Source organism: Sturnira hondurensis, unplaced genomic scaffold (assembly GCF_014824575.4).
Source record: "Sturnira hondurensis isolate 20B ecotype Veracruz unplaced genomic scaffold, ASM1482457v3 Scaffold0006413, whole genome shotgun sequence".
NCBI classification, from domain to species: domain Eukaryota; kingdom Metazoa; phylum Chordata; class Mammalia; order Chiroptera; family Phyllostomidae; genus Sturnira; species Sturnira hondurensis.
Genome location: NW_028079044.1, coordinates 10,527,089 through 10,554,639, shown reverse-complemented (window position 1 = coordinate 10,554,639; position 27,551 = coordinate 10,527,089). Strand labels below are relative to the sequence as shown.

Sequence of the window (27,551 nt, the reverse complement as noted above, 5' to 3'; positions counted from 1 at the left end):
AGTTGTCCCATTTCCCCCCTTCATTCTCCCCCATCCTGCACATCCTCTCTCATCCACATTTCCCCTTAGTTCATGTCCATGTGTCATAAATTCTTTAGCTTCTACATTTCCCATACTATTCTTGCCCTCCCCCATTCTCTACCTACCATCTATGCTACTTATTCTATGTACCTTCCCCCCCGTCCTCCCACTCCCCTGTTGCTAACCCTCCATGTGATCTCCATTTCTGTGCTTCTGTTCCTGTTCTAGTTATTGGCTTAGTTTGTTTGTTTTTGTTTTAGGTGTGGTTGTTAGTAATTGTGAGTTTGCTGTAATTTTACTATGCATGTTTTTTATCTTCTTTTTCTTAGATAAGTCCCTTTAACATTTCATATAATGAGGGCTTGGTGATGATGAACTCCTTGAACTTGACCTTATCTGAGAAGCACTTTATCTAAATGAAAGCTCTGATGAATAGAGCAATCTTGGATTGTAGGTGTTTGCTTTTCACGACTTGGAATACTTTTTTCCAGCCCCCTCTTACCTGTAAGGTTTCTTTTGAGAAATCAGCTGATAGTCTGATGGGAACTCCTTTGTAGGTGACTGTCCCCTTATCTCTTGCTGCTTCTAGGATTCTCTCCTTCACTTTAATCTTGGCAATGTAATTACGATGTGCGTTGGTGTGTTTCTCCTTCGGTCCAACTTCTTTGGGACTCTCTGAGCTTTCTGGACTTCTTGGAAGTCTATTTCTTTTGCCAGATTGGGGAAGTTCTCCTTTATTATTTGTTCAAATAAGTTTTCCACTCATGGCTGTTCCTCTTCCCCTTCTGCTACCCCTATAATTCGGATGTTGGAATGTTTGAAGATGTCCTGGAGGTTCTTGAGCCTCTCTTCATTATTTTGAATTCTTGTTTCTTCATTGTTTTCTGTTTGGTCATTTTTTTTCTTCCTTCTGGTGTACTCCATTGATCTGAGTCCCAGTTTTATTCCCATCACTATCGGTTCCCTGTGCGTTTTCCTTCATTTCACTTATGGTAGCCTCCATTTTTTCATCTAATTTGCGACCAAATTCAACCAATTCTGTGAGCACCCTGATCACCAGTGCTTTGAACTCTGCATCTGATAGGCTGACTATCTGTTCATCGCTTAGTTGTACTTGCTGTGGAACTTTGATCTGTTCTCATTTGGGTCATTTTTTTTTTTGTTCTGTCTCACCTGTTACATAGTGAGGGGCGGAGCTTTAGGTGTTCACTAGGGCGGGGCAACTCAGTTGCTGGGTTGTGATGCTGTATGTGGGGCAGGGGTCCAAGAGGAAACAATGAGGCTTGCTCTGCTCTCTGTTGGATCTCAGTCCCCTCTGTCACTTCCCCCAAGTAAACTGGGCCTTTCTGGTCCTGGTTCCTGGGTGTGTGAGCTTGTGTATGTTCTAGGATCCTGTGGATCTCTCCAGCGAACTCTCCTGTGAGGCTGGGAGTCTCTTCCTGTGCCTCAACCCCCCACAGGTTTTCAAATGGTGTTTTGAGGCTTTATTTCCACGTGCTGGGACCCTGGGTTGCATGGTTGTCTCGCTTTTCAATTTCGCCTGGTTCATCTGTGTGCAAATGTGAGACCACCCAGTCAGCTGCTTTGCGCACAGTGCCTCACTTCACAATTACTGCCTCACTGGGTTTGCCCATTGCCACCCCATGCCTGGGGTCTGCCAGCTCCCACCTGTTTGCCCAGGGTCTGCCTGCTGCCATCCTGCGAGCCGGAGGTGCCTTTCGTGCCTGGTGCCACCGCTTTTTGTACCGTGACCCCTCTCCATCTGGCTGCCCGACTCTGCCCCTCCTATATTGGTCTGGATGAATGTGTCTATTTTATCTGCTTGGTTGTCTGACTTCCATACAATTCAATTTTCTGTCAGTTCTGGTTGTTACTTTGCTTCTAAATTGTTGTCCTTATTTTGGTTGTGGGAGGAGGCACAGTGTGTCTACCTACGCCTCCATCTTGGCCGGAAGTCTTCAATCCATTTTCAACTGCTTTGATATATGATAAGAAGTACAGAATCCACCTAAGTAAATAATCACTTTTTCCAATTTCATTTATCAAACATTTCCTCCCTTTCACTTGATCTGGCATACTACATCTATCATGTACTAAAGTCTCATGTTTTCTTACATCTGTTTGGGACTCTCAGTTCTACTCCACTGGTCAATCTGTCTATTGTTACCCCAATGCTACACTGCCTTAATTAGTACTTTCTTTGTAATACTATCTGATAAGTTCAGCTTCTCATTAGTACTCCTCTTCTATTGAGTATTCTACTTTTGCTGTTCGGAATCATCTTATCATATTTAATGGAAAAATCTTGTTAGGAGTTTGTCTGGAATTGCTTTGAATCTGTATATCAATTTGGGGGAATATCTTTATAACATTGGTATTAGAGAATATGATATACTTCTCCATCTATTTAGGTGTTCTCCATTATCTCATACTATAATTTTCCCCAAAGAAATCTATTTTTAATATATTTTATTATTATGCTATTATGGCTTTCTCATTTTCCCCCCTTTGCTCTCCTCCACCCTGTACCCCCATCCCTCCAGTAATCTCTCCCCTTAGTTCATGCATCTAAGGTCTTTGGCTACTCCATTTCCTGTACTGTTCTTAAGATTCCCCCATATATTTTGACCCTACAAGTTTGTACTTCTTAATCCTTGAACCTTTCCCCCATTCTCCCACTTCCCCCTCCACATGATCTCCATATTTATGATTCTGCTCCTGTTCTGCTTGTTTGCCTAGTTTGTTTTTTAGATTCAGTTCTTGATCATCATTTCTTACATATGTTGCTATGTACTTTATATTTTCTCACAATATTTCCTTTAATTATTTGTTGCTGATGTATAGGAATAAAACTAATTTTTGTACATTAACTTTATATCCATTCACCCTCTTAAATTTATTATTTTAATAATCTCTTAAATTTATTAGTTTAATTATTTGAATTTTCACTGTGAATAACAGCTTCCAATAATTACAGCGTTGTTTCCTCATTTTCAATCGGTCACACTGCACTGCCTACAATCTCACTACAGTGTGATGAATAAATGCATAAATAGTAAAGATGGATAACCTATAGTAGGAAACTTATCACCTCTAGGCACTTAGTTGTGAAGATAGATATTTAAAACAACAATAATACAAGCATATTGTTTAGGTGCCAAAGTGAAATATAAAAAAATTCAATTGTAGACCCTGTCCACAATGAGCATGAAATTCATCTCAGAAGACAACTACTGAAGAATTAAATGATCCAATAGCCATCACAAAGCTTTTTATGTTAATTGCTGAGTGAATGATATAATTAAGAGAATATTATCTGGAGGTGAAAGAGCTACAAAGGCTTTCGGACCATTTCTGGTAAGGAAAACAACTTGAATTATTTTTTGTACATAAGTACAAACAAGGCATGTTCATCCATTCATTTGTTAATTTATTCTTTCAGAAATTTTTAATAAAGCCTCTACCACATGCCAGACATGGGCTAAGTATCAGAGATGCATAAAAGACAGTCGTGCTCTTCAAAGTCTCACGATTTAGTGAAAGAGAAACATGTAAACAGAGTTATAGCAAACCACATTAGAAATATGAATCGCACCTTTGGAAAACAGGCAGAGTAAACTACTCTGTTTAGAAAGGTAAAGAAAAGCTTGAAAGGGGTGACCCTTAAACTCGAAGCCTGAGCAGGAAGAATTCACCAAGTATTGTAGATCAGGGCATTCTATGCAAGGAAAACGCATATATAAAACCAGCATAGTGACAAGACAGAATATGGTACTTCTAACATATGGTACTTCTTCTGACAAGAAAGAATATGGCACACAGTTCAGAATGACAAAAACAAAGCATGCATGTATGCACTCAGTGTTAGGAGGGATCAAGTTGAAGCAGAGGATGAAAGATGGAGATAAAAAGTTGGAATAAAAAACATGGATCAGATTATGAAGGGCTTTGAATGTCATGCTTCAAAAGTTAAATTTAACAAGTGTATCACAGTTTATCAAAGTGTTGTCCATGGATCACTTGCATCAGGGTAAAATATAAGTTTAAGACAGTCATAAAAAAATTAGTAGACTAAATAGGCATTTTCTTTAAAAAAATGGAATGGGAAGAAATGGAAACTAGAAAGCAGACTGCATGTAGTAAGAGTACTGGTTTTCATCTTTGTGTGCAAGTATATGGATTGAGCAGAGAAATAAAATGTATTTTCTACTCTGAGTCACAGTAAAAAAAAAACATGGATCTAGATGCTTGTCAAAATGCACAGTCCAGGCCCCACACCAAACATATCAAATTCATGGGAATGTAGCCTGGAGTCCCCATTTTCAACAGGTACTAAGGAATTCCTACGCACATTCAAATTGAGAACCACTGTTGAAGATTATTTAGAACCACTGAAGGATGACAACCAGAGTCCTGAAATAATTCATTCTGGTTTTAAAACGGTCTATTTGGATGCACAGTATAAACTGATTGGTGGGTGATCAAGAACAGAAGCAGGAACACAAGTTTAAAGGCTATCAACAGTGGTCTAGGCTAAAAATGATGTAAAGTTACATTCCTATACTGGTAATGAGAAAAATGGAGATGGACAGAGATGGTCAGGGTAGATGAACAACAGTTATTCTGGAACAGTGAAGGATTCATGAAGGAGAGCAGTAGAAAACAGGTAGGAGCTACATGTGGAAGACGGAATTCAGGGTTATTTAGTTTTTAAACTATTTAAGGAACCTTTGCAACCTTTCAATTACAATACTATGTTCTGTTCTAAGTAGATTATTGATAATACAAAAAGTACTTAGTGGTAGCTATTATTTATGGTCTCCTTGTTTTATACTAAACTATCCTTTTATACTACCTCTAGATTTAGATAGCCTCTTTAAAGGTTGGGCCTTCTACTTTAGCAATGAATGAAGATTTTAAATAAACACACTCTTAGTGTTCATACCATCAGTTCTGCATTTGGTCTGCTCCTCCTACAACCCTTCTCTTCAATCTAGTCTATGTCTGTAATACCAGGTAGACCTAGCAGAATGTATCTCCTTCATCGCACTGCCCCCTCCCCTCAAAATGTGACATTATTTAAATATAAAAATGATGCCATTGCAAGAAATGTGCTTTGAATAGCTTTCCCCAGACCTCAAAAAAAAATTGAGTTCAATTCATCTGCCTTTTCTTCTCCACATCCCCTCAGAGGCCACAGTGTATAATTTAGGGGTTGGCTGCAGGGGTAAAAGGTAAAACAGAACCAACCAGCCTACCTGGCCTCTAGCAACTCAACATCACTCACCAGCCACAAAGTAAACAAACCCACTACAGTGAATGGAAGAGAATCTACAACAAATGTCCCACTCAGGGGTTTTTAAATAAGAAAAGCCAAATCACATGGTAGGCATATAGAACTAATTTGTGCATATGCACGTGATTTGCTATGATAAATCACAATTACTTCTGTTATGAGAGTTACACTTGACTGAAAAGGGGCACGATGAATGAAGACATCTCAACAGTTTACCCTCAAGGCAATGATTTTCTAAACCACAATCCAGGGAACCCCAAGGTATCATTGGGTTAGAACTGAAAATTAAATGCTTGTTTGTTCAGACAGGAAATATTAGGCCTGAAAGAATCTCAAAAGGTCATTCAATTTACCCCAAGCTGTAAGCCAGGAAAACTACAGTTAAGACTATGCAATGCCCACTGGCCAAATGGTGTGGTGTCTACGAGGCTTTGACAAAAATTCCCTTATCCTATGATTTGATACTGGCACATGTACACTTCAATGTGCAATTTTACATATTCTTTGTGGAAGTCAATGAATAAGAGTATGAAATGAAATTTTGCTTTTTTGTATACAAAGATGTTTATTTTAGCATTTTTTAATAATAGAAAAACTTACAACTAAAATGTTCAATAGTCTGCAGAGTTGAAAAGATTTCCATGACCTATTCACTGAATAAAGCTATTACCCAAGTATGTTTAATATTCTAAGAAGTGTGTACTGTACATTTATGTTTATATTCATTAAAAGAGCTTGAAGGAAACACACCAAACTGCTACTAGTTTTTCATCAGTCAAGTGAGATTGAAAATCCACTCTGTATTTGATTATTTTCCACTCTGTATTTGATTATTTTATAATTTGTATGTATTGCTTTTATAATAAGAAAAAATTAAGATCTCTTTTTTAAACTCAAAATTATTAAGAAATTTGAATACTTTATAAAAGTCTCATAAAGTGTTTTTAAGCATATGAATAAAATGCTTTTTGCTTTGCTAATAATTCTAATCATAGTATTCACTGGAACGATTCTTCGTTTCTTTTGGTTATCTCTTTCAATTAGATGACACAGAAGAATGGACCAGTGATCAAGAATACAGGACAATGGAAATCACCCAATTGGAAGATGAAAAAGAAAAAGAATTTAAAAGAATGAGGACAGCATAAGGGACCTCTGGAATGATACCAAGTATACTAACATTCATATCATAGGGTTCCCAGAAGAGAGAAAGGAACAAGAAACCTATCTGAAGAAATAATGGCTAAAAACTTCCCCAACCTGGCAAAAGAAACATATCCAAGTCCAGAAAGCACAGAGAGTCCCAAACAAAATGAACCCAAAGAGACCCATATCACAACACATAATAATTAAAATGTTAAAAGTTAAAGGTAAGGAGAGACTCTTAAAAGCAGCAAGAAAAAAACAACTAGATGCATATAAGGGAATGCCCATAAGACTATCAGCTTATTTTTCAACAGAAACTTCGCAGGCCAGAATGGAGTGGCAGAATATATTCAAGAGAATATATCTATGAAAGGGCAAAACCTACAAGCAAGAATACCTTGTAAGGTTATTGTTCAGAAATGAAGGAGATATAAAGAGTTTCCCAGACAAACAAAAGCCAGAGGAGTTCATCACCACTAAACCAGCATTATAAGAAATGTCAAGGAAAATTTTAAGTGGAAAAGGAAAGGCCAGAACTAGAAATAAGAAAATTATCTGAAAGAAAAAATATCTCACTATTAAAGGCAAACGTATAGAAAAGTATTAGACTGACCACCTGTAAAGCTACAATTAAAATGGCAATAAGTACATGCCTATCAATAATTATCTTAAATGTAAATGGACTAAATGCTCCGTTGAAAAGACAGGGTGTCTGACTAGATTAAAAAAAGATCCTTACATATGCTGTCTACAAGAGACTCACTTCAGATCAAAAGACACACACAGACTGAAAGTAAATAGATGGAAAAGGTTATTTCAGTAAAACGGAAACAAAACAAAAAGCTAGGGTAGCAATACTTATTATACCAGACAAAACAGGTTTAAAAACAAAAGTTATAACAAGAGACAAAGAAGGACCCAGCAATTCCACTTTTGGGCATTATCCAAAGAAAATGAAAACACTATTTCACAAGCACCACTATGAGACCTAGAATGTATTATGCTAAGTAAAAAAAGTCAGAGAAAAACAAATACTGCATCATTTCACTTAAATGTAAAATGAAAAGAACTAAGATAAAACAAAGGAACAAGCAAAACAAAACAAAACAGACTTGTAGATACAGAGAACAAACTGATGGTTGCTGGAGTGTTGGGAGATCAGGGTGTTGGGGAAAACAGTGAAAGGGATTAAATGGTGCTAATTCATAGTTATAAGTATGTCACAGGAACGTAACTACAGCACAGCAAATACAGTCGATAATATCTCAATAACTCTGCACGGCGACAGATGGTTATTAGACTTCTTGTGGTGATCTCTTACATGGTATATAAATGTCAAATTACTATGTTGTACACCTGAAACTAATATTACATACCAATGATACTTCAATTAAAAAGACCTTTACTTTCCAGAATGTAAAAGAGAACATTTCTGAGCTTTTCTTACAGAAGAATGGCATTTTCCATTCTGATATAAGAAAGCATAAGAATTTCTTTCAACACTGTAATAGATTTTAAATTATTTCATTACTCAGACACAGGTATAAGTCAACAAGTAGAAAAATGAGCATAGAACTTAAGATAGCTTTTAAAACATAGGTTTAAAATACAAATAAAAATTGCACAAATAAGTCAATATTCAAATAGAAATTATTATATCAAAAATACTTACTGTTGAAAGGATTGATTCCTGCACTAATTCTTGAAATAATAGCTTCTTTTACTTCTTTTTTCTTTACACATCGAATACCCAAATTTTGAAAACTAGAAGGAAAACACAGAACTTTCAAACTGCATTAGAGTTAAACACATAAATACTAAATGCTCAAGTATCAAGCATACATCCATCAGTGAAGAGTAATCACACTCTCAGATGGAAATGGTAAATAAAGCATGTTATACATTTCCAATCACTACCACAAAGATGTGAGGGTAAAACAAGCGGGGTTATATTTCTAAGAAAACTGTTAAAAGAAAAATAACATATACTGTATAGTTTTTGCATACAGTATTTTACAATTACACCTTACTAGTATGCCTATGCCAAATATACTAAAATAGATAAGAATTAACAGAAATTGACACCAAGAAGCCAAAATTCCCCTCCTAAACAAGTTCATTATCAAATCAATGACATCTGTACATTTGATAATGTAAAGCAAAAGTTGTAAAAAGATGCCCACAGGCTGAAGCTCACAGGTATATTTTGTTGAGCCCATAAAAATGTTGTCTACATTTAAAAAAATGTTCATAGACTACCGACATTTAAAAATCAGGTAACTGCATATAAACGTCTGGATTTCTGGCTTCTTGAACTTTTTAAAGGTCTGACAACAGTAGGCTGGTATAGCCGAAGCTGATGCAGGGCTTTCCAGTTTGCTAAGGAGCCTGCTACCCCTTGAAAACTTGACCCCCTCCATTCCACAGACATCTGATATCTGAGCCCTGACTTCACTGCTAGTAGTGGTGGGTTGCATTTTATGCGGTATTACATGAAGTTATAATAATTGTTCATCACAAGAAAGCACTGAAATATGTTTTTTATTAGAAATATATTTGATACTAACAATAATATTTAACAAAAGTTTTATTTTATGTCATTTATGGAAAACTTCTCAATAGCTACAAATATTACTAATTTGCATGTGCACTACAGATGATGGTTGGGGGAACTCCCCTACCACCACAAGTCATACTTCTTCCCACATGGAAAAACCATGACATCATTAAAGTTGGGTGGGTGTGAATAGGAAGCAAAATGATTATAACATCATCACTATTTGTTTGAATTTCACATGGCAATTTCACATTTGCTACAGGAGGCTGCCTGCCTTGTGTGCCCACTCCACGCTCTTCTGTCGCGTATTCATGCTCTGCACATGCACCCCACTTGTGATTCTGTAACCATCTAAAATATCCTTGACCTTACCTTCCTCTGCCATCAATAATTAAAAAAGGAATCTTAAATTCATAGTCTTTTCTTGAAACCTCAAAACCACAATCCTCTTCCTTAAAAGTATTCCATTTCTTTGAAAGGTTCTTAACTTAGTTCTTACTTTTTCTTTGACAAAAGATTTTAAAGAATCCTCTATCTTAATATATTTACACAATACTTGATTTAGTTTCATCTGAATCATTGTATTTGACTGCTACTCACGGAATATTAGTAGTAGAGATTTCTGAAATTCTGACATGAGGAAACCAAGGATCATAGAGATTACTTGAATGAATGACTCATTCATTCATAGTCTTTCAACAAGCTTTGGGGTTCCTATCATATACCATAAAACTCTGGAAAATAATGGGGATATATAATCCTTCCCTTCACGTAACTCACTGTCTTGTCCAGGGGATGGCCAACGATGGTCCATGGACTGTATCTGGCCCACCACTTGTTTTCAATAAAATTGTACTGGAAGGCAGGTAAATGGATTTGTTTATGTATTGTCTATGGGTGCATTCACGCTGCAACAACAGGGCTGAGAAGTTGCAACAGAGACCATACAGTCTGCAAAGCTTAAAATATTTACTATCTGGCCCTTTACAGAAAAAAAGTGCTAACCTTTAGTCTGCTGAAACAGAGAAATTAAGTAATCAAACACACACATACACACACAAATGCTAAACTGAAACCACAATAATTTTTATAAAGGAGATGTACGTGATGCCATGGTAGCCCTACGATGGGAATGAATTGATCAATTCATTCACAGGGGGCACAGAGACTTCTTGTAGGAAGTGATACTTACTATGAACAGAAGTGGACTAGGGAAAGAGGAGAGTAAGAAGACTTTAGGCAGAAGGAAACAACATGCAAAGGACCCTACAGAAGAGCACTGAGCACAGAAAATGAAAGGAAGACCTTTGTGACTGGAGTATGGAGTTCAAGGAGAACACAGTGTAACAGAGGGCTAGAAACACAAGTGGGTCATGTGGTCTTTATAAGGAATGTTGTTCTAATTTCCAGAGTCACATAAAGCTATTAACATGGTTTTTTGTTTTGTTTTGTTTTTTATATACTTTTATTTATTTATTTATCTTTAGAGGGGAAAGGAAGGAGAGAGGGAAAGAAATGTCAACTTATGGTTGCCTCTCGTGCATTCCCTGCTGGGAACTGGCCTGCAACCCAGGCATGTGCCCTGACTGGGAATGGAAGGGCGATCGTGTGGTTCGCAGGCTTGCGCTCAATCCACTGAGCTATGCCAGCCAGGGCGAGCTATTAACATGTTTTAAGCAGAGATGTGACTATCAGATTTGTATCTGAAAAGACCTTGCTGATTAATAAATTAATTTAATTTTTAAAAAGATTGCTTTGGCTATACTGGAGGACAAAATGGGAAGGAAGAGGCACAAAAACAGCTGATGTGAGAAGAGCAGTGAGAAGGCTTATCCTTTACAGCCCACGTATAGACTACAGTAATAGCAGTGTGGTAGTGATGGAGCTCACTGAGACAAGTGGGTAGATTCAGGAACTATTTTGGAGGTACCTGCTAAAAATTCAATGTGTGCACCTGTGTGAAAAGTAGTCCCCAAATTTAACTGCCTGAAAGATTCAGAAGAAACAGCCAGGAAAGTAGAAAAATAAGAGTTTTTTCTCACAAAAATCAAGGAATGAGAATGTTTAGGAAGGAGTGATGTACAGTGTAAAATGCTGCTGGGAGGTCAAATAATATAAATAGGAAATATTTCTTGCCAAGTTCGTATAACTAGATATTTTATGTTTTGTTTTTATTGTAAGAAAATATTTTAAAGTATATTTTCTAAATGGTTACTACTAATATATAAAGAGGCAACTATTTTTTCCTGTTGTAATTAGTTTCATTTTCCCTTAAACTCAATACATGTTTATTATAAGAAATGAATTATAGCCCTGAATGGTGTGGCTCAGTGGGCTGGGCATTGTTCCGCAAACTAAAAGGTTGCCAGTTCAATTCCTGGTCAGGGCATATGCCCTGGTTGCATGGGCCAGGTCCCTGGTTATGGGTGTGCGAAAATCAACTGATCAATGTTTCTCTCCCTCTCTTTCTCTCCCCCTCCCTCTCTCTAAAATAAGTAAATAAAATATTTTATAAAATGAATTATAAAATAAAAACAAGCAAAAATATGAAACCCCATAATCCTATCCATCCAGAGACAACTATCATTAATCCCTTAGTGTATATACTACTATGGGTATATACACATTTATTTTAAACAAAAAAGATTATTAATTACATACTGTCTTAAACCTATTTTATTTACCTAACATTATAAATATCTTTCTGCACAAAGACATATTGGCAATGTTATTTTTAGGCGACATAGGAGTACATTGATAGATATACCAGTTTATTTGACTAATTCCCCTTTATCATTTGGATTGCTTCTAACTTTTTGCCATTACAGAGTTGCAGTGAACATCATCATAACTAAGTGTCTGAACATGTTTAATTAATTATTTCCTGAGGATAAATTCCTAGTAATAAAATTGCTACTTCAAGAGATATTAATATTTTTCAGACTTTTGCTATGCAGTTGTTAAAATTACCTATCAGGAAGGTTTAATTTATTTTCTCACCAACATAATGAATAGATCCATCTTCTGGCAGCATTACCAACACAGTAATAAGTAATTTTTAATCTTAGAACTATTTCTGTATGTTAATTTTAGTAGCTGCCCTTTTCTAAATAATAATTCCAATTTTCCAGTTGATTTTCTAACATCTGGCAATTTTAAAATTAACTATTAGTAAAGAGATAGAGTAAAAATTTATGAAAACCAAAATTTTGTCATTAATTGTTCAACCATATCACACCATAAAATAATCTATTCAATATGGTTTTTTAAAAAGGTTTATTTATCTATTTCTAGAGAGAGAGGAAGGGAGGGAGAAAGAGAGGGAGAGAAACATCAATGTGTGGTTGCCTCTCACACACCCCAACCGGAGACCTGGCCTGCAACCCAGGCATGTGCCCTGACTGGGAATCGAACGGGCAACCATTTGGTTCGCAGGCCAGCACTCAATCCACTGAGCACACCAGCCAGGGCTCAATATGTGTACTTTAGGTAACGATAAAGAAGTATTCCTCCTACCATCATGAGCTTTGTCTACTAATACAAAATAAAACAGTGCTTCTAATGCAAATGGTAAGAAAATTTAAATGTACACTATAGTACATAGAAGTAGAATGAGGAATTAGTTTTTTCTGCTAAAAAATATCAGATGCACATGGATAGGAAACAGAGCGTCCCTTGCTTACCTGATACCTGAAAATGGTTGTGATGTATACTTACAATAAAGGCCTGCGTTCTTGTCCAAATTCTGCTTCATAGTAGCCATCTCTGCAGTCTTTTCCTACTAAATCATGTGGATGAGGTTTATATGGTTCATTCTTTGTTACTAATGTAATTCTCACTTTTCCTTTTCCACAATAGTTCATAATCTGAAAAGGGGGGAAATAAAATAGATGATCCATAAATATTTCCCTTTAAGAACTGATCTAATAAATGAGATTTCAATTCATATAATGTAGTTATTAGCACTAAACGAATAAAGTCCAATTGGCTGGCAACCATACTTTAGATGAAACTTCCCAGAGAATACCACTAGGGAAGAATTTACATCTCAGTTCCTTGGCATATTAATTTCAATTGGTCATATCATCTGATTCTACTTATTTTCCTTTTAAAAGCAAATAACATTATACCAAAACATTATTACAGAGCATCTAAATATTACATATTTAGATGTTAAGTCACTGAATGCCAAGCTCTTATTCACTGTCATACCATAAATATCCCTTCAAAGTATGTATTTAAGCTACACTGAATATGTAGCACACCAATACAGAGGACCACTTTACTTGATACGATATGTGACATTTCATCTCACAAAAATAGTTGTTCGTCAGTAAGCATATCCCAAGTGTTCACTGTACAGTAGGCAATAAATCAAGTTGAGTTTCACAAAATTGTTCACACAGTAAGTACATCTAGAACACTGAGAACGAAGAGGAGAGTTAAGCATGGAAACAGAACACTCTGAGCATGGGGATGAGCTAATGTTCAGTTTGGAAGCCAGCATATTTTCAAACACAAAGCAGGGAATATGAAAACCAGCTTACAACAACGAAGCAAGGTAGTTAGGTCACAATGGATAGCTTTACGGATAAGAGGACACTAAAATCCATAACTCTGAATTTAAACTTAATTTGAAAAGAAACCAGGAAGTATTTATTGCCTTTTTGAATGAAAGAGAGTAACCACTTAAAATTGCAATAGGGGCTGACTTAGAACTCAGGATGTAAATAAAGTATTTAGGACCTCCTGGAGTGGGAAAATGCAGGTCTTAGAAATATTTTAGAGAACCCATAGAATAAGCTCTATTATGGAAAAGAGTTAAGAATTGCTCTTCAAAGATTAGAAGAACAGTGCTTTCTTATTTACCTTTCATTAGCATTTTTCCTATTTTAACATTTAAGTAAAAGGACTTGAGTAACTCAAATCCATATTGCTGCCAAAAAATGTGACAAAAATAGGAACTTGTAATTCAACAATGTTGCCATTGCCTTATCTTATAATTTAGCATTCCCTTTAAGTTCAATCGAATAAACTTGGTAAATAATCTAGTTATAAAACATTGAATTAACATTTGTTGATGAAAGACTAAACACTTCAAAATCCATTTTGCCACTAAGGTTTTTAATTAGCATTTAAAGGATAAAAATTCATTAAAAATCAAATGAAATATAGTATATTAACATAAATATATTTTACAAATATAGTATATTGCCAAAATCATTTTGGATCAACAACTATTTTAAAAGTGACTATATTTCAAAGTAGTCCATGAAGCCCACAGTTTCAGGGATAGGCAAGAAAGGCAAAGAAAAAGGGGGCAAAATGTTCATTCTCTTCTCCCAGAGCCCCTAGTTTACCCAAGTGGTTACAAGAAGAATTCTAACCGAGTTCCCAAGTCCATGTTTTTAATCTAAGGACAATTCTGCTCACTGCTGGAAGGAGAGAATGCTTTTTCCTCATGAGTGCAGTGTTTCACAAAAGGAACCATGACTCAAAAGCTGTCAATGCACACGAAGCATTGTGAATCCCTCTACCTAGATTAATACAAGAAATAACGAATAACTATCAGCGTGGATGAAGAATCCATACTGCATTTAAGAAATGACCCTCGACAGCTATCTAGTACAAATTAATTAAAAAGAAAAGAAAAAGAAAAGCCCATGGAAATGACTGTAAAGAAGGTGGGCCTTCAATGTAACGGCGGTAGCTAAAGTATGAAGCAACTAAGAGTGAGACATAGGAAGGAGAAAGGTCTATTACCTGGATGGATGGGTATGTTCGGTTGTTGTCTGTGCTGTGCTCCCCTGGAATGCTGCCTGCTGATCGCCCTTCACACTTGTATCTAAAACGCATTCCCCGCTGCCTGGGTTGTTCACTTATCACTATATATGGGTTATAACCACCTGAAATTTTTTTAAAAAGGGAGGGAGGATGAGATTAGGATGCAACAATAATGGATTTTAACCATTTCATTTTATTCAAAACATCAGACGACAAGATTTTCCCTCTCAATATTAAGTAACAAGGTTAAATATAATTTAGATTGAGTGGTAAAAACATCTTTTATTCCCATTTAAATTGAGTTGCTATACAGTGTTAACACAAGTCACTCAAATGATATTTATTGGTTAGCACTTTATCATTTACTATCTACAGTAATGCCAATGTGAAGTTCTTTTTTTTAAATTTTTCTTTTATTGATTATGCTATTACAGTTGTAGCAATTTTCCCCCTTTGCCCCCCTTCCACTTGGTACCCCCAACTCCCTCCGGCAGTCCCCCCTCCTTTGTTCATGTCCATGGGCACCCGGGAAACCCCAGAACCTGTGTACCCACCGACAGTTACAGACCACGTCAGAGCACCACCCAACCACCTCCACAAGCCACGAAGGGAGGTGGTTGCTGGCCAGGGGTCACAGTCACTCCTACCAGCTGTCTAGACTGGGTAAATCCCTCCCATTGACCTGCTGACAGCAGTCAAGACTCATCTACAAGAGGAAGGAGTACTCAGCCCCCACAGAGGGCACACCTTGAATACCCAGCCTGAGGGGTAGGGGAGGCTGTGCCACTGGATCCTACAGGACACCTACTGCATTAGACCATGCTACTAAGACATAAAGTCAAAGCAGCTCAATCTAATACATAGAAACAGACTCAGGGAGGCTGCCAAAATTAGGAGACAAAGAAATATAACCCAAATGAAAGAATAGATCAAAACTCCAAAAAACACTAAACAAAATGGGAGTTAAGCAACACAAGGTTCTGGGATAACCACTTCAGGGATACCCACTTCTTACATGAGACCAAGCAGAAGCATTTCTCCCAAGATTCCTCAAGAAGAGGCAAGAACAGAGTCTTCAAAAATACAGTGTTGTAGTCCAAAAGTGAGTTTAACTGCTTGATTTTATGTTAGGCTCTTAACAATAAATAGACTAAAAGACCTTGTTGAAGGTGAAAATGCATTTAAATCCTTGCAGAAAGATATGTAAGTTTTTTACATCTCCACTGGAATGTTAGTGGATATATATATATACATATATATATCCACTAACACCAAAACAAGTTCTAGAAGGGACTTTAGGCTCAACATAATTTTCAGTCAGTCTCATCTAAACCTTTTCTAAAGAATGGTATAACAAAAGAAAATTATTTACTTTCTATAACAAGTATAATTAAAACTATGAAACTTTAGAATGAACCACTACAACACAGATGAATCTCACAATAATTATGCTGAAAGACACCAGAGAAAAAGAGCACATACTATATGATTCCATATATATACACACATATAATCAGAGAATATGTAAACTAATCTGTAACAAAAGAAAGCAGATCGGGTGTGGAGTGGATGAGGAAACTGGGGGATGAGGGGATGTTAAGTATCCTGACTGTAGTAATGATTTCAAGTTTGTATACATGTCAAAACTTATCAAATTGCATACTTTAGGCATGTGCAATTTATTATATTTCAATAAAGTTGTCTGAAACATATATACCTTTACCCCCTCATATCCAAATTATGGAAACAAAAGTTCAATATAAAGACACTGAAGTGTCCTTACAAATAAAGTACATAGCAATGTGTCTTTATTTCAGACACATGAAGAGAACGTCCATTGGGAAAAAACCTTCCTCAATCAGTTTGGAGATTTCTAAATCGCCACAACTAGATATCCATTTTTTTGTGCTCACTTCAGCAACCTATATATTAAAATCAAATATTCAATTTTTTAATTGTAGACTTATCCTGTATTAGAATGCAAAAAATCTTCAGAAAGGATAATACAGTGGGTCAGTGCCAAACGAGTGCCTTTTGGATCCTAAGCAGCCAAATCTTAACAACAAAAACCTTGGAAATGTTATTAAACTTCCCATTCTATAAAATGAGTAATAACAGTACTACCTCATTGGGTTGTTGTGAGGATTGGAAATAAAGTATTAAGTTCTTACCAAGTACCTCACATATAACAAATTATAAACAGGGTTCATTATTTTAGATGCTTTCTCAAAAACAATGATTATTGTGATACAACGAAGGTATTACAACTGCCACTTTCAAGGACTTTCCGTAACAGTGAGACAAACAACACAAATTGTTAGATTATAGAAGGGACGAACAAAATTTTGTTTATGCTGATAAACTTCTACATAAAATGATAATGAAAACAAAAGATTCAGAAATGCCTAATATATATCAAAGGGAAAAAGGACTCAATGAGGCAAAAGGGTGAAGTGGGAGGAGGAAGAAGGGGGGCAGGCAGGGAGGCATTCTAGGTAAGGGGAGCAACGTGTCCAAAGGTGTACCAGTACAGCAGATACAGCCTGATGGAAAAGAAGAATTTAAGAACCACCAGTACAGCCTCAGTGTAATTGTGGTGCATTTTCCATCCTTAGAAACACAAAAGACAGAGTACATTTGGGAATTTGGATTTCATACTATGAGTGTCACTATGAATCAGTGAATGGTCTTATGCAGGGGAATCACACGATCAAATTGGCATTTTAGAGCAAGAACTCTGGTGGCAATGAACAGGTTGAAAAGAGAAAGCGAGGTAATCAGTTTTAAAGTCTGTTATGGTAATATGAGCAGTGATGACGGTATATCTCAAATACAGTAGTGATAATAGGAATGAAGGATTATTTAAAAGACAAAATGGACAGCACTTGGTGACTGACTGAACATTAGTGTTAAGAAAAAGAATCAATGATGGCTTCATGATTTCTACTTTGGGTAACTGAGTCATGTATTACTGTTACCTTTAGTTTTATCCTGTTTGATTCAGACTCCTTGCGTTTGAATCTACCACCTATTTGTTTATTCAAAAGACAAAGGGTAGGAAAAATAATTGACTTTAACCTAATCAATTTTATAACACTTATTTCCACTTTACTAAAAAATGTAAGGCATGTAGATGAGTATTTCATAATTTTATATCCTTATATATTTTTATATTTTGAGTAATTAAAATTCATATTTTATTTTCAAATATTTCACATGCTTATATATCCTTGTAGAAATATTTTTAGGAAAGCACATTTTCCTCACAATAACTCAAAATACTCAACAGTAATTTTTAGGTGATATATTAAATCACTTATGTGGTTAAACTAAAGGTTAAATAAATCCCTGCCCACTACTTATTTAAAGGTGTCTTGGTGGGAATTTGATACACAATGACATCATTAATGGTAAGTGGCTAACTTTGGGGGGAGGAGTGTGAACAAAAGGGCTAGCCTCATTGTGAGAATTCAAGTAATTTCATTGGTTCCACACTCCCTTAAATTAGAAAGTGTGTTTATGAAAAAGTCTATACATAAGGAAACAGAAAAGCATTGTTAAAAGATTAAATAAAACATTTTTAAAGATTTTTAAATTATAAAACTGACAAATATTAGTTACACAACATCAAGCACTTTAATAAAAAACCCTTGAAATCTATTCTTCCTACCGGAGACACTCTCTTATTGGTAAAAAGTCTTTCTAACAACCAGAGTTTATTGTAATAGTCAACATTCCCCAGCTAGAAATAAACTTCCCCTCTTCTAAACTACCATAGTATTTTGTTTATGGCAATTATTCCAAATAACTATAATTTAGGGAAGACAATCTAGGGAAGACTATTTCTACCTGAAAAAAAAGCTAGTTGTTTTATTTCTTCAACCTACTTGAAGGCAGGAATTGTATCTCACTCACCAATGCCTTGCACACAGATATTCAGTGTGCAAGGAATGAATGAACGAATAAAAATCTAAAGATCTTTTTGTCTGTGTAAGTTATGCAATCATGATTAATCAGATTTTCTTCAACAGATTCCACTACTGTGGAAAAAATAGTGCTTTGTAGGTGTACCAGAATGGCTATATCTTCATACTCCTCATACCCATTGATATTCTGATTTCTTTATATGTATTAATGTTTTTAAATAACTTCCCAGCTAAAAAATCATTTATCTCATGCATCAGTACAATGTATCAGTTATTTCCTTCCTCAACACCCTGTTTTGAAGTGCAATTCTTCCTGAAGATAAACAAGTGCTGAAATGTAGTCATCTGTGGAGTGGATGAAGGTAAAATATACATCAGAGGCCCTGGCTGGTGTAGCTCACTAGATTGAGGGTGGGCCTGCAAAGCAAAGGATTGTAGTTCGATTCCCAGCCAGGGCACATGCCTGGATTGCAGTCCAGTACCCAGCAGAGGATGCACAAGAGGCAACCACACATTGATATTTCTCTCCCTCTCTCCTTCCCTTCACTTCTAAAGATAAATAAATAAAATCTTTAAAATATATATATATATATACATCAGGGAATTGTAGCAAAAATGAGTAGGCTCAACTAATACTACTTCAAATCACTAAAGTTTTGAAAAGCACTAAAAAGTCTTCAAAATTGGTTCTATAAAAATTAATTACTATATTTTTAACTAATAAACTGGGGTTGATCCCTATATTTTGAACAATATTGTAAAAAGCTAACACAGACCAGCATAACATTTGAAATATAGCCAAAATGTTTGCAAAATATATTTGTTTGTATCTGTACTTATGCAAAGAGTGTTATTTTAAAACATAATGCCTACCTAATAAAGTATGAGTTTGTAAGATGAAAAAAGAAATTACAGTGAAATAAAAGTTAAAAATGGATCATCAATTGTCAAAAATGGACACATTATAAATGAAAACCTTGCCCTGGCTGGTGTAGCTCAGTGGATTGAGCACGGGCCTGTGAACCAGAGGATCGCAGTTTGATTCCCAGTCAGGGCACATGCTTGGGTTGCAGGCTAGTTCCTGGCAGGGGACACACGATACATTGTGTGTCCCCAGCAGAGGCAACCATACATTGATATTTCTCTCCCTCTCTCCTTCCCTTCCCCTCTAAAGATAAATAAAATTCATCTTAAAAAAATGAAAACCTTATAGCTAGAATTGGGAAACAGCATCAATTATACAGTGAAAAATATTAATTACAGTAATTGTAACATTGTTTTAAAGCACTTTATCATTTCTCAGGTGATCCTTTTAAACTTATTGCTTATAAAAACACAATAAAAATTATTATCCTATTTAACAATACTAAAAGCTCAAAATTATGTGAAATTATGAATGACATTAGCAAATATGACAGCTGGGATCCCAGGGTGTTAAATTGAAAGAACAAGCTTAAAAACAGCTGGGGGTAAATTCACAGTAACTGATACAGCAAATAATCTAAAATAAATGCAATTCAGTTTAAGAAGATATGTATCTTGGTATAGGCAAGTGAGTATTTAGATTCAATGAAAGTCCTGGAACAGAGTTCAAACTGGGGTTGTATATCAGAATCACCTAGGTAGCTTTTCAAAACATACATGCCCTGAGCTTACCTGAGATCTGCTGAATAGAAACAGAGGTCCATCTATAGCCCAGACATGTTTCTGAAAGCCGTCCAAGCTATTCTAACACATTCCTGATTAAGAACCACTGCTCTAAAACATAAAGAACTGGAAATGATGATGCACACACATCTACAGAAATAATCCAAAAATTCACATGCAAGTATGGGCTGGGTGATAAACTGTGCAGAGGAATTCTGACTGCTCATAACTCACTCCTCTTTCTCTCCCACTCTAAAAAGCTTATCCAAATGCAAGCAAGAAAGGGGTGTGGGGGTGGAAAACATTATTATAGGGATAGCCTTTAATTACCCTGATTTATTTAAAAAGTAAATCATCCCTGGCTGATACGGCTCAGTGGTTAACGCCACTGATTGTGGTGATGATCCTATTTACCTTATGATACAAGGTGAGTTTTTCTGGTTCTTTCTAGTTATGTAAAATTTAAAGTTACCATTTCTCACATAGCATAGCTAGAATAGCATGTAAGTTAACAAAGGGGCAAAGAAAATTTAAGCCAAATCCCATAAGAAAGGAAAAAGACTAACATGAAAGGTGCAAAAGAAATCAAGTATAGGATAAGTTATATCAGTCAATCTGGTAAAAGGACATGTGGCCTATCTGATAAGCATTTTTATTTACTTTTTTTTTTTTTTTGCAGAATACTTACTATCATTTAAGTGAACAAAGGACGGAGAAAAAAAAACACTGAATTCCAGACATCACTGTCAAGTTCTACTCCCCTAGTTTAAATGTACATAAAACCATTTCAAATTGTTTAAAAGTAAATGGGCATTCTTGAAAGACATATTTTCTATCTCGCATCTGATCTAGTCTATTAATATTGGTTTTGTGCTTTCACAAAATTCTAGAATCATCAGGACACTTAAATAATAAGTTCCAAGGGTCTCTAGTAGTTTCTGTTTCCTACACATTTGAGTCCCAAAATTGCTCCACTACAAAGCAAAACTAACACTTATGGGCATACATTATCACATTTGTTTCTCACAAGACTCTGCAGTAGTTACTCCCATTTTTATATCACAGAGTGGGAGAAGTAGAATAAGAAATAATTCGCCCTGGTTGGTGTGGCTCAATATATTGAGCACTGGCCTGTGAACCAAAGGGTCACTGGTTCAATTCCTAGTCAGGGCACATGCCTGGGTTGTGGGTCAGGTCCCCAGTACAGGGTGTGCAAGAGGCAACCACATATTGATGTTTCCTCTCTCTCCCCCTTCCTCTCTGTCTAAAAATAAATAAATAAAAGGTCTTAAAAAAAGAAAAGATAAAGAAACAATTCGGGTCCATCATAGACTAAAGTCTAATTTACTCCAATATATTAGGCAGATTCTCAATTGGGTCATAAGAATACAAGTAAAGAAATTTTCAGATAAGTATTTGACTGATATCTGCATCAAAAGGTAATAAAATATGTAAAGGATTTTGGCAACAGTTTTTCTACTGCTAGAGAGTCCATTGCTGTGGGGGTAAAAAAATAAGTGTTCAATAAAACCTTCACTTCAAGGGTGAAAAAGTAGAGAAATATTTAAAATCTGTCTCAGATTTTTCATGTATTTAACTACATTAAAAATAGATGGGAGGACCAAATCATCTATTGATTAAGATTAACAGATTAAAAATAAAAATTACAGGATGTTCATTTAAGTATGAATTTAAAATAATTTTTAGTATATCTCATGCAATGTTAATGATCATTATTCACAATGAACAAATATTTTCCTGCTATTTTATAGGAGGTTTTGTGGGGGTATGTGAAACTACTATATTTTGCCATGTGTAATGTGCACCCATGGTTTTGTGTGCATTATACGTGGGATTATTACTCCCATTATTATGCCCATGTATGATATACATCCTATTTTTTCCGTAAAAACTTATACATGGCAAAATACAGTAGATAGGAATTACTAGAACATTCATTTTTGTTAACAGTAGTCCTAATATTCTGTTGTATAGTGAATTATACACAGTGTTAAAAGTAAATTGTTTAAAATATATAATGAAAAATGACCCTATAACTTCCTATTTAACACTTTTTTCTATATTGGACTTGGATTTCTGATGTCCAAACTTGCATCCTTGGAACCCAAAAGTGTTTTCTTTTAACAAATTAAAAAAAATCCTTGTGATTTATAATTTGCATACTGCTTCTTTTATTGTACTTTATGTATTGTTTACAATGAAGAATTTCCTTTGGTATAAAAACAAAGTATACATCATGCAATTACAAAGATCACGTGCCTACAATCCCAGTCACTTGCAGAGAACAGATGAGAGAAAGATGGAACAAAAGGATTGCTGAGTCCCTTAAATCGAATTTGAGATACTACATTACACTCACCTTAGGTGTCCCCAAAATGACTCCAAAGATTCCTCACCAGTCATTTCATTCACTCATTCCCTTTATGTCTATAATATATCATCCTAATTCCTTTATACTACTGTTATTTCTACACTTTCATGTGTTATAATTCTGAAATAGCCTGAATACTTGTATGTAGTATTTTATTTTAAAATAGAAGTCATATGTTTTAGCTATCAATTCCAGCTTGCAGCTCTACTTAACTTAAAAATTTAAGTCACACCACACTTATATTTTCCACCCTGGTACTCAAGAGAAATAGTTTTCTTGATAGCCACACTGTAGACAGAGTTGAGAAGTAGTGTGTGGTTTACAGAAACAATTTCTGCAGGTATTTCCTATATGACATAGCAGAACTATACTAAAGAAAAATAGTAATAAAAATAAATTATCTAAATTGCAACATGAATTATACCAAAGACAATACTATTTATTAATAAACAGAGCTATGTGCACATAAGAACATTTTACACTTTTTATTAGAACAGTGAAAAACTTTAACGTCAGGCATAAAATAGCTAATTTTATTTAAATATACAAGTGTAATGATGGTCTAATGGATATAGGAATATTTTTCTTCACAAGGCCTGTTCTAATTAGTCATGTCAAAAGACTAAAATCAACATGTAATGTAAAGAGACAACTTAATAGAATGCAAGCTGTAAAATTCTAAATAACCTGATTAATTTACCTGAACAAAATTTAGAAATATATATAATCGAAGTCCCAGTAACTAATGGTACTTATACAATTTGCTTATGAGATTATGATGTTACTTTTTATGTTATACAGATTACATATTCAACTACACATACCTATTTACACATACGTATTTACATATGACATCCGGGATAAATAAAGAAATGGTCTTAAAGGTTTGGTAATCAATAAAAATACCTTTTGAGGCTTTCTACTGCCTTACTACAAACAGAATCTAAACTAGACAATGATAAACTAATTTAGTACACCTTTTTTCTGTGACTCAGTTAAATTAGTGTTTGAAAACAGGATGGGAATTTGCAATTTATTGACTCTTTTTCTCTAGGGTCTTTACAACTAATTGAGGGAAGTACACCCAGACTCCATTTTAAAAATTTGTTTAGTAGTTTTCAAAAAACTGAATTACCATTTAAATAACTTGTGATAATTCACAACTTCTCTTATCTTGTGATAATTTCCTTAAAAAACTTTCCCCATTCGAATTGGAGCACAAAATATAGTGTCATTAAGCAAGTTTAAATTGTATCACATTTTAAAATGATGTAGGTCCTACGATACTCTATAAATGGTTAATTCTTTTCTCTGTTTTTACAGAATTCGAAGTATTACATCCATACTATATACTAATAAAGTTCAGTTGCCAGAAAGCTGACCTTGTTTAAACTTATAGTGCTCATCATTCTCTACTTTCATACAAGATCTCATCACCAATAAATTAACCTATTTCAAGTCATCTTTGTACTTATAATCTAAACACGCTCTGAATTTATGAATTTTCAAGATTATCTGAAAGTTTGGGGGTCAGTGAAGTGGATAAAGAGAAAGTTGAAGTAGTTTAAATTCTACTTGTATTCTCACATGAAAACCACAAACTGAAATCAAATGTCATCACCCCAATTTCCTTTTCAGCCTACAGCAGTAGCTATGGATGGCATTGTTCTTCTCCACCCCTTTAAAAAGTCCTCTAAGCTTTGAACTTCCTCTTCTCTGCCAGACATCAGCCTTCTACTGCGGGTCACTGTCCCAGGGGCTGGGGAGGAGGGTGAAGCATAAACAAGAGCCCCTCCTTAGCTTGCTGGTAAAGCGTTGACGACAAACCTGGAAACCTCCCTGCCTTTGCTCACGCCGCTCCCTCAGTCGGGAACGCGCCCCTAGGAATGGCACCAGAATCCTGAAAAGATACAACTGGAACGCCTTCTGCTCGATTTATTTCCCTTCAGTTACAGGCTAACCTAAAATAAACCAGGGCTGTAAATTCGAGACTCCCTCCCTCGCCTTCTAAGCTGTCTTGGTAAACTCGTTTTCTCTCAAGAAACTCACGCATTTATTAATTAAAAATGAACATTTTCGTAAGTGAAACAAAGTTGTTTTCATTTCTACCCATATTTTAAAGCAGAGATATTCTAAAAACCTTCTTTCCAACAAAGGAAAAAACAAAACTCGACTTCTCTGTAAACTAAAAGGTACAGTAAAAATTATCCACTTTCGTGAAGGAACATTTTCTCTTAAACTCTGATAAACTACCACTCGTGACTTTTAAAGGCACTCATTCTGTACAACTGTCAGCACAACAGCGATCACCACTTAGCACTTGATGAAATTAAACTAAAAAAGCAGAGCTCTCCTGAAATCTGAAGTTCCTCATTCCTAGTTTAAAACAGAAAACCACCATTTCAACATAAACCAATTTTCAATACAAGGACTCCTCATCTCCCTCTATGTAGATTATTACTTCCCTAATCCCAAAACCCTGTTGCTGGGAATCTCTAGGTTTCCGGCTCGTATAATGACACCAAATTACAGAGTATGGCTTTGATTTCGCATGCAAGCCACTTTTTACGAGGTTGACAATTTGCCAGATCAGGCGATTTTAAAGACTGAATGCCCCAAAACAGAACTGAGCCCCTGAAACTGACGAGCTCCTTTCCCCCAAGTCCAGGACACTCACCCGAGGCCATGGTTCCGCTCCGCTCCGCGCGTCCGGACCGGAGGCTGCTGCAGCCAGCCAGCCCGCCAGGCAGTCTTGTGCGGCAGGACCCCTGGGCCCCTTAGACCACCCCGTGGGGCCACCTCCTCCTTCTTGCCCTCCTCTGCTTCGCCGCTCACACCTTTCCACCCTTAGTTCTCGCGCTCCAAATCTCCCGGCGTCGTCGGTCCGAAGTACTGGAACCAGGGGAAGGGGGCGGAGAGCCACAGAGCCCCGTGCAGACCTCACAGGCGCACCGCGGTATGGGGATTTCCCACGGCTGACGTAGGCCCTGTAGGCCCTTGCCACTGCCTTCTCCGGGGGCGCAGAGACCGGGTGTCCTCTTAGTGCGCGCGCATCTGCTTTTGGCCCACGCTCCACCCCCCCCAGTGCCCCGCCCACGCTACCACCCCCGGAGCTGCAGTGGGCTCAGCAGCAGGTCTGGGTAGCTGGTGCAGGTCATCTTCTGGATTACAGGGAACACTGGGAGCAAGCAGGTGACGGTCCTGGGCGTGCAAAAGACGCTGGCTCCTGAGAAATCCCCCTCCTCCAGGTTGTTCTTCGGAGCACGGTTTAAAGTTCAGGAGTGAGTAGGAGGATGCAGTGTCGTCGAGAGGGCTGGCCGCCCGGCAGCCCTTGGGGGCGGGGCTGGTGGCAAAGTGGGACCGGCCCTCCCAGTCTAGTGGATAGTAAAGCCCGGGGTTTTCGTTGGGTGGTTCCCCTCTCTTCGGGATTTTGCATATGCAAATATCCGCCCTCACACCGTAGGCTGAGCACAGCTTGGGTCACAGTGCGCCCAGTAGGGGAAGTGCAGCACTGGCTGACGCCGGTATTCATGTATTTGCATATGGGGACCCCTACAGTCATATTTTTCCTCTTTATATCTAGATTGTGAAGGCTCAAGTTAACTTTACTACTTAGTAAAGCTTATAAAACTCTTGAGGTCCATACTGTGAGCTCGTTGCATCATTATGCAGTGTGCTTGAGATTAGTGGGGTATACCCTATCTTGGCATTTGACCGAGGTATCGATGAGGAAAGGGTGGATGGGAAAGAACGTGTAGTGTGTTGAAGGAATCTAATATACCTTTGTTTCCTTCGTGTGGTAAGAACCTCCTATGTGTGAGTTCATTTACCTTATTTATAACGTATTGTTATCCTCGTTTTATAGATGAGGTAATCGGGGTTTAGAGAAGTTAATACTTCAGAGAAGGTGAGTTCCTACTTCAGAATGCTGGTAAAAAGAAAAGTACAGTTTAAACACAGGGTTGTGTGATTCCGAAGTTCCATGCTCTTTCTACGGTCCCTTGCTTTCTAAAATAAGGAGGGGGAATGGGGACTAGCCTGTCATGCTAGTGCTGAAACTGGGGGATCCAGTTGGGGGCGGGGGGCGGGGGAGTAAAATCTACTAGCGTCAAAAATCTTTTCCATAAAATGTAGAGAAGCGGAAAAGAATGAAACTATTGAATAAGCATTAAACCATACCATAATGTATGATTTAATGTAGTTAAACCATACCATAATTGTCAAGGCAAGAAATCTTACTTGGTGAGGAGGATGGATTTTTTTTCCACTTCACACAGAAAGCTATTTAGAGTTTAAGTGTTTCATTGACTCACTATGTTTTGAGATATTTACTCTGGTTGATGTGTTAAACTGTTAGCATACATCCCAGGTAAGGGTGAAGGCAAAGAAATTAGATTGTTGGAGTAAGTAGTCTGAGAAGTAAACGTTGTTTCAACTAGCGTTTTTGCAAAGGAGATGGTGAAAAGGAGTCAGATATAGTAAGATATTTTGGTGACAGAGCCAGAAATACTTGGCAGTAGATTGGATGTAGGTGGAAAAGGGGGAATTGGATGTAGGTGGGGGGAATTGGAAACTCCCATAAATTTGGTGTGAGCAAACCAGGTAAAAAGGAAGAGAAAGATGAAAAGGTTTGAGAGGGAAAATCAGGAGTTGTGTTGTTATATTACAGATGCCTGTTAGATATCCCAGGAGACAGTTGAATGTGCAAAACTAAAGCAAATGGGAGAGGACTGGGCTAGAAATAAAGATTTGGGAGTTAGCAGCATTCCACTGAAAGAGTGC

At 36.6% G+C, this 27,551-nt stretch overlaps 1 protein-coding gene and 1 long non-coding RNA gene across 3 annotated transcripts in view; one reads left to right on the top strand and one right to left on the bottom strand.

The window, feature by feature from the left end:
• REL (REL proto-oncogene, NF-kB subunit) overlaps positions 1-25,765 on the bottom strand; it is a 39,061-nt gene extending 13,296 nt beyond the window's left edge. For both annotated transcript variants that reach the window (XM_037047983.1, XM_037047984.1), the window contains exons 1-4: positions 25,447-25,765; positions 14,784-14,926; positions 12,738-12,886; positions 8,136-8,227 (exon numbers count right to left, since the gene is read on the bottom strand). In XM_037047983.1, the coding sequence (XP_036903878.1) occupies positions 8,136-8,227; positions 12,738-12,886; positions 14,784-14,926; positions 25,447-25,456 (394 nt within the window). In that variant the 5' untranslated portion in view covers positions 25,457-25,765. The remainder of the gene's footprint in view (positions 1-8,135; positions 8,228-12,737; positions 12,887-14,783; positions 14,927-25,446) is intronic.
• Positions 25,766-25,857: 92 nt separating this feature from the next.
• Positions 25,858-27,551, top strand: part of LOC118988404 (uncharacterized) — an 80,873-nt gene continuing 79,179 nt past the window's right edge. The window contains exon 1 of the long non-coding RNA XR_005066760.1: positions 25,858-26,050. This is a non-coding gene — a long non-coding RNA (uncharacterized LOC118988404). The remainder of the gene's footprint in view (positions 26,051-27,551) is intronic.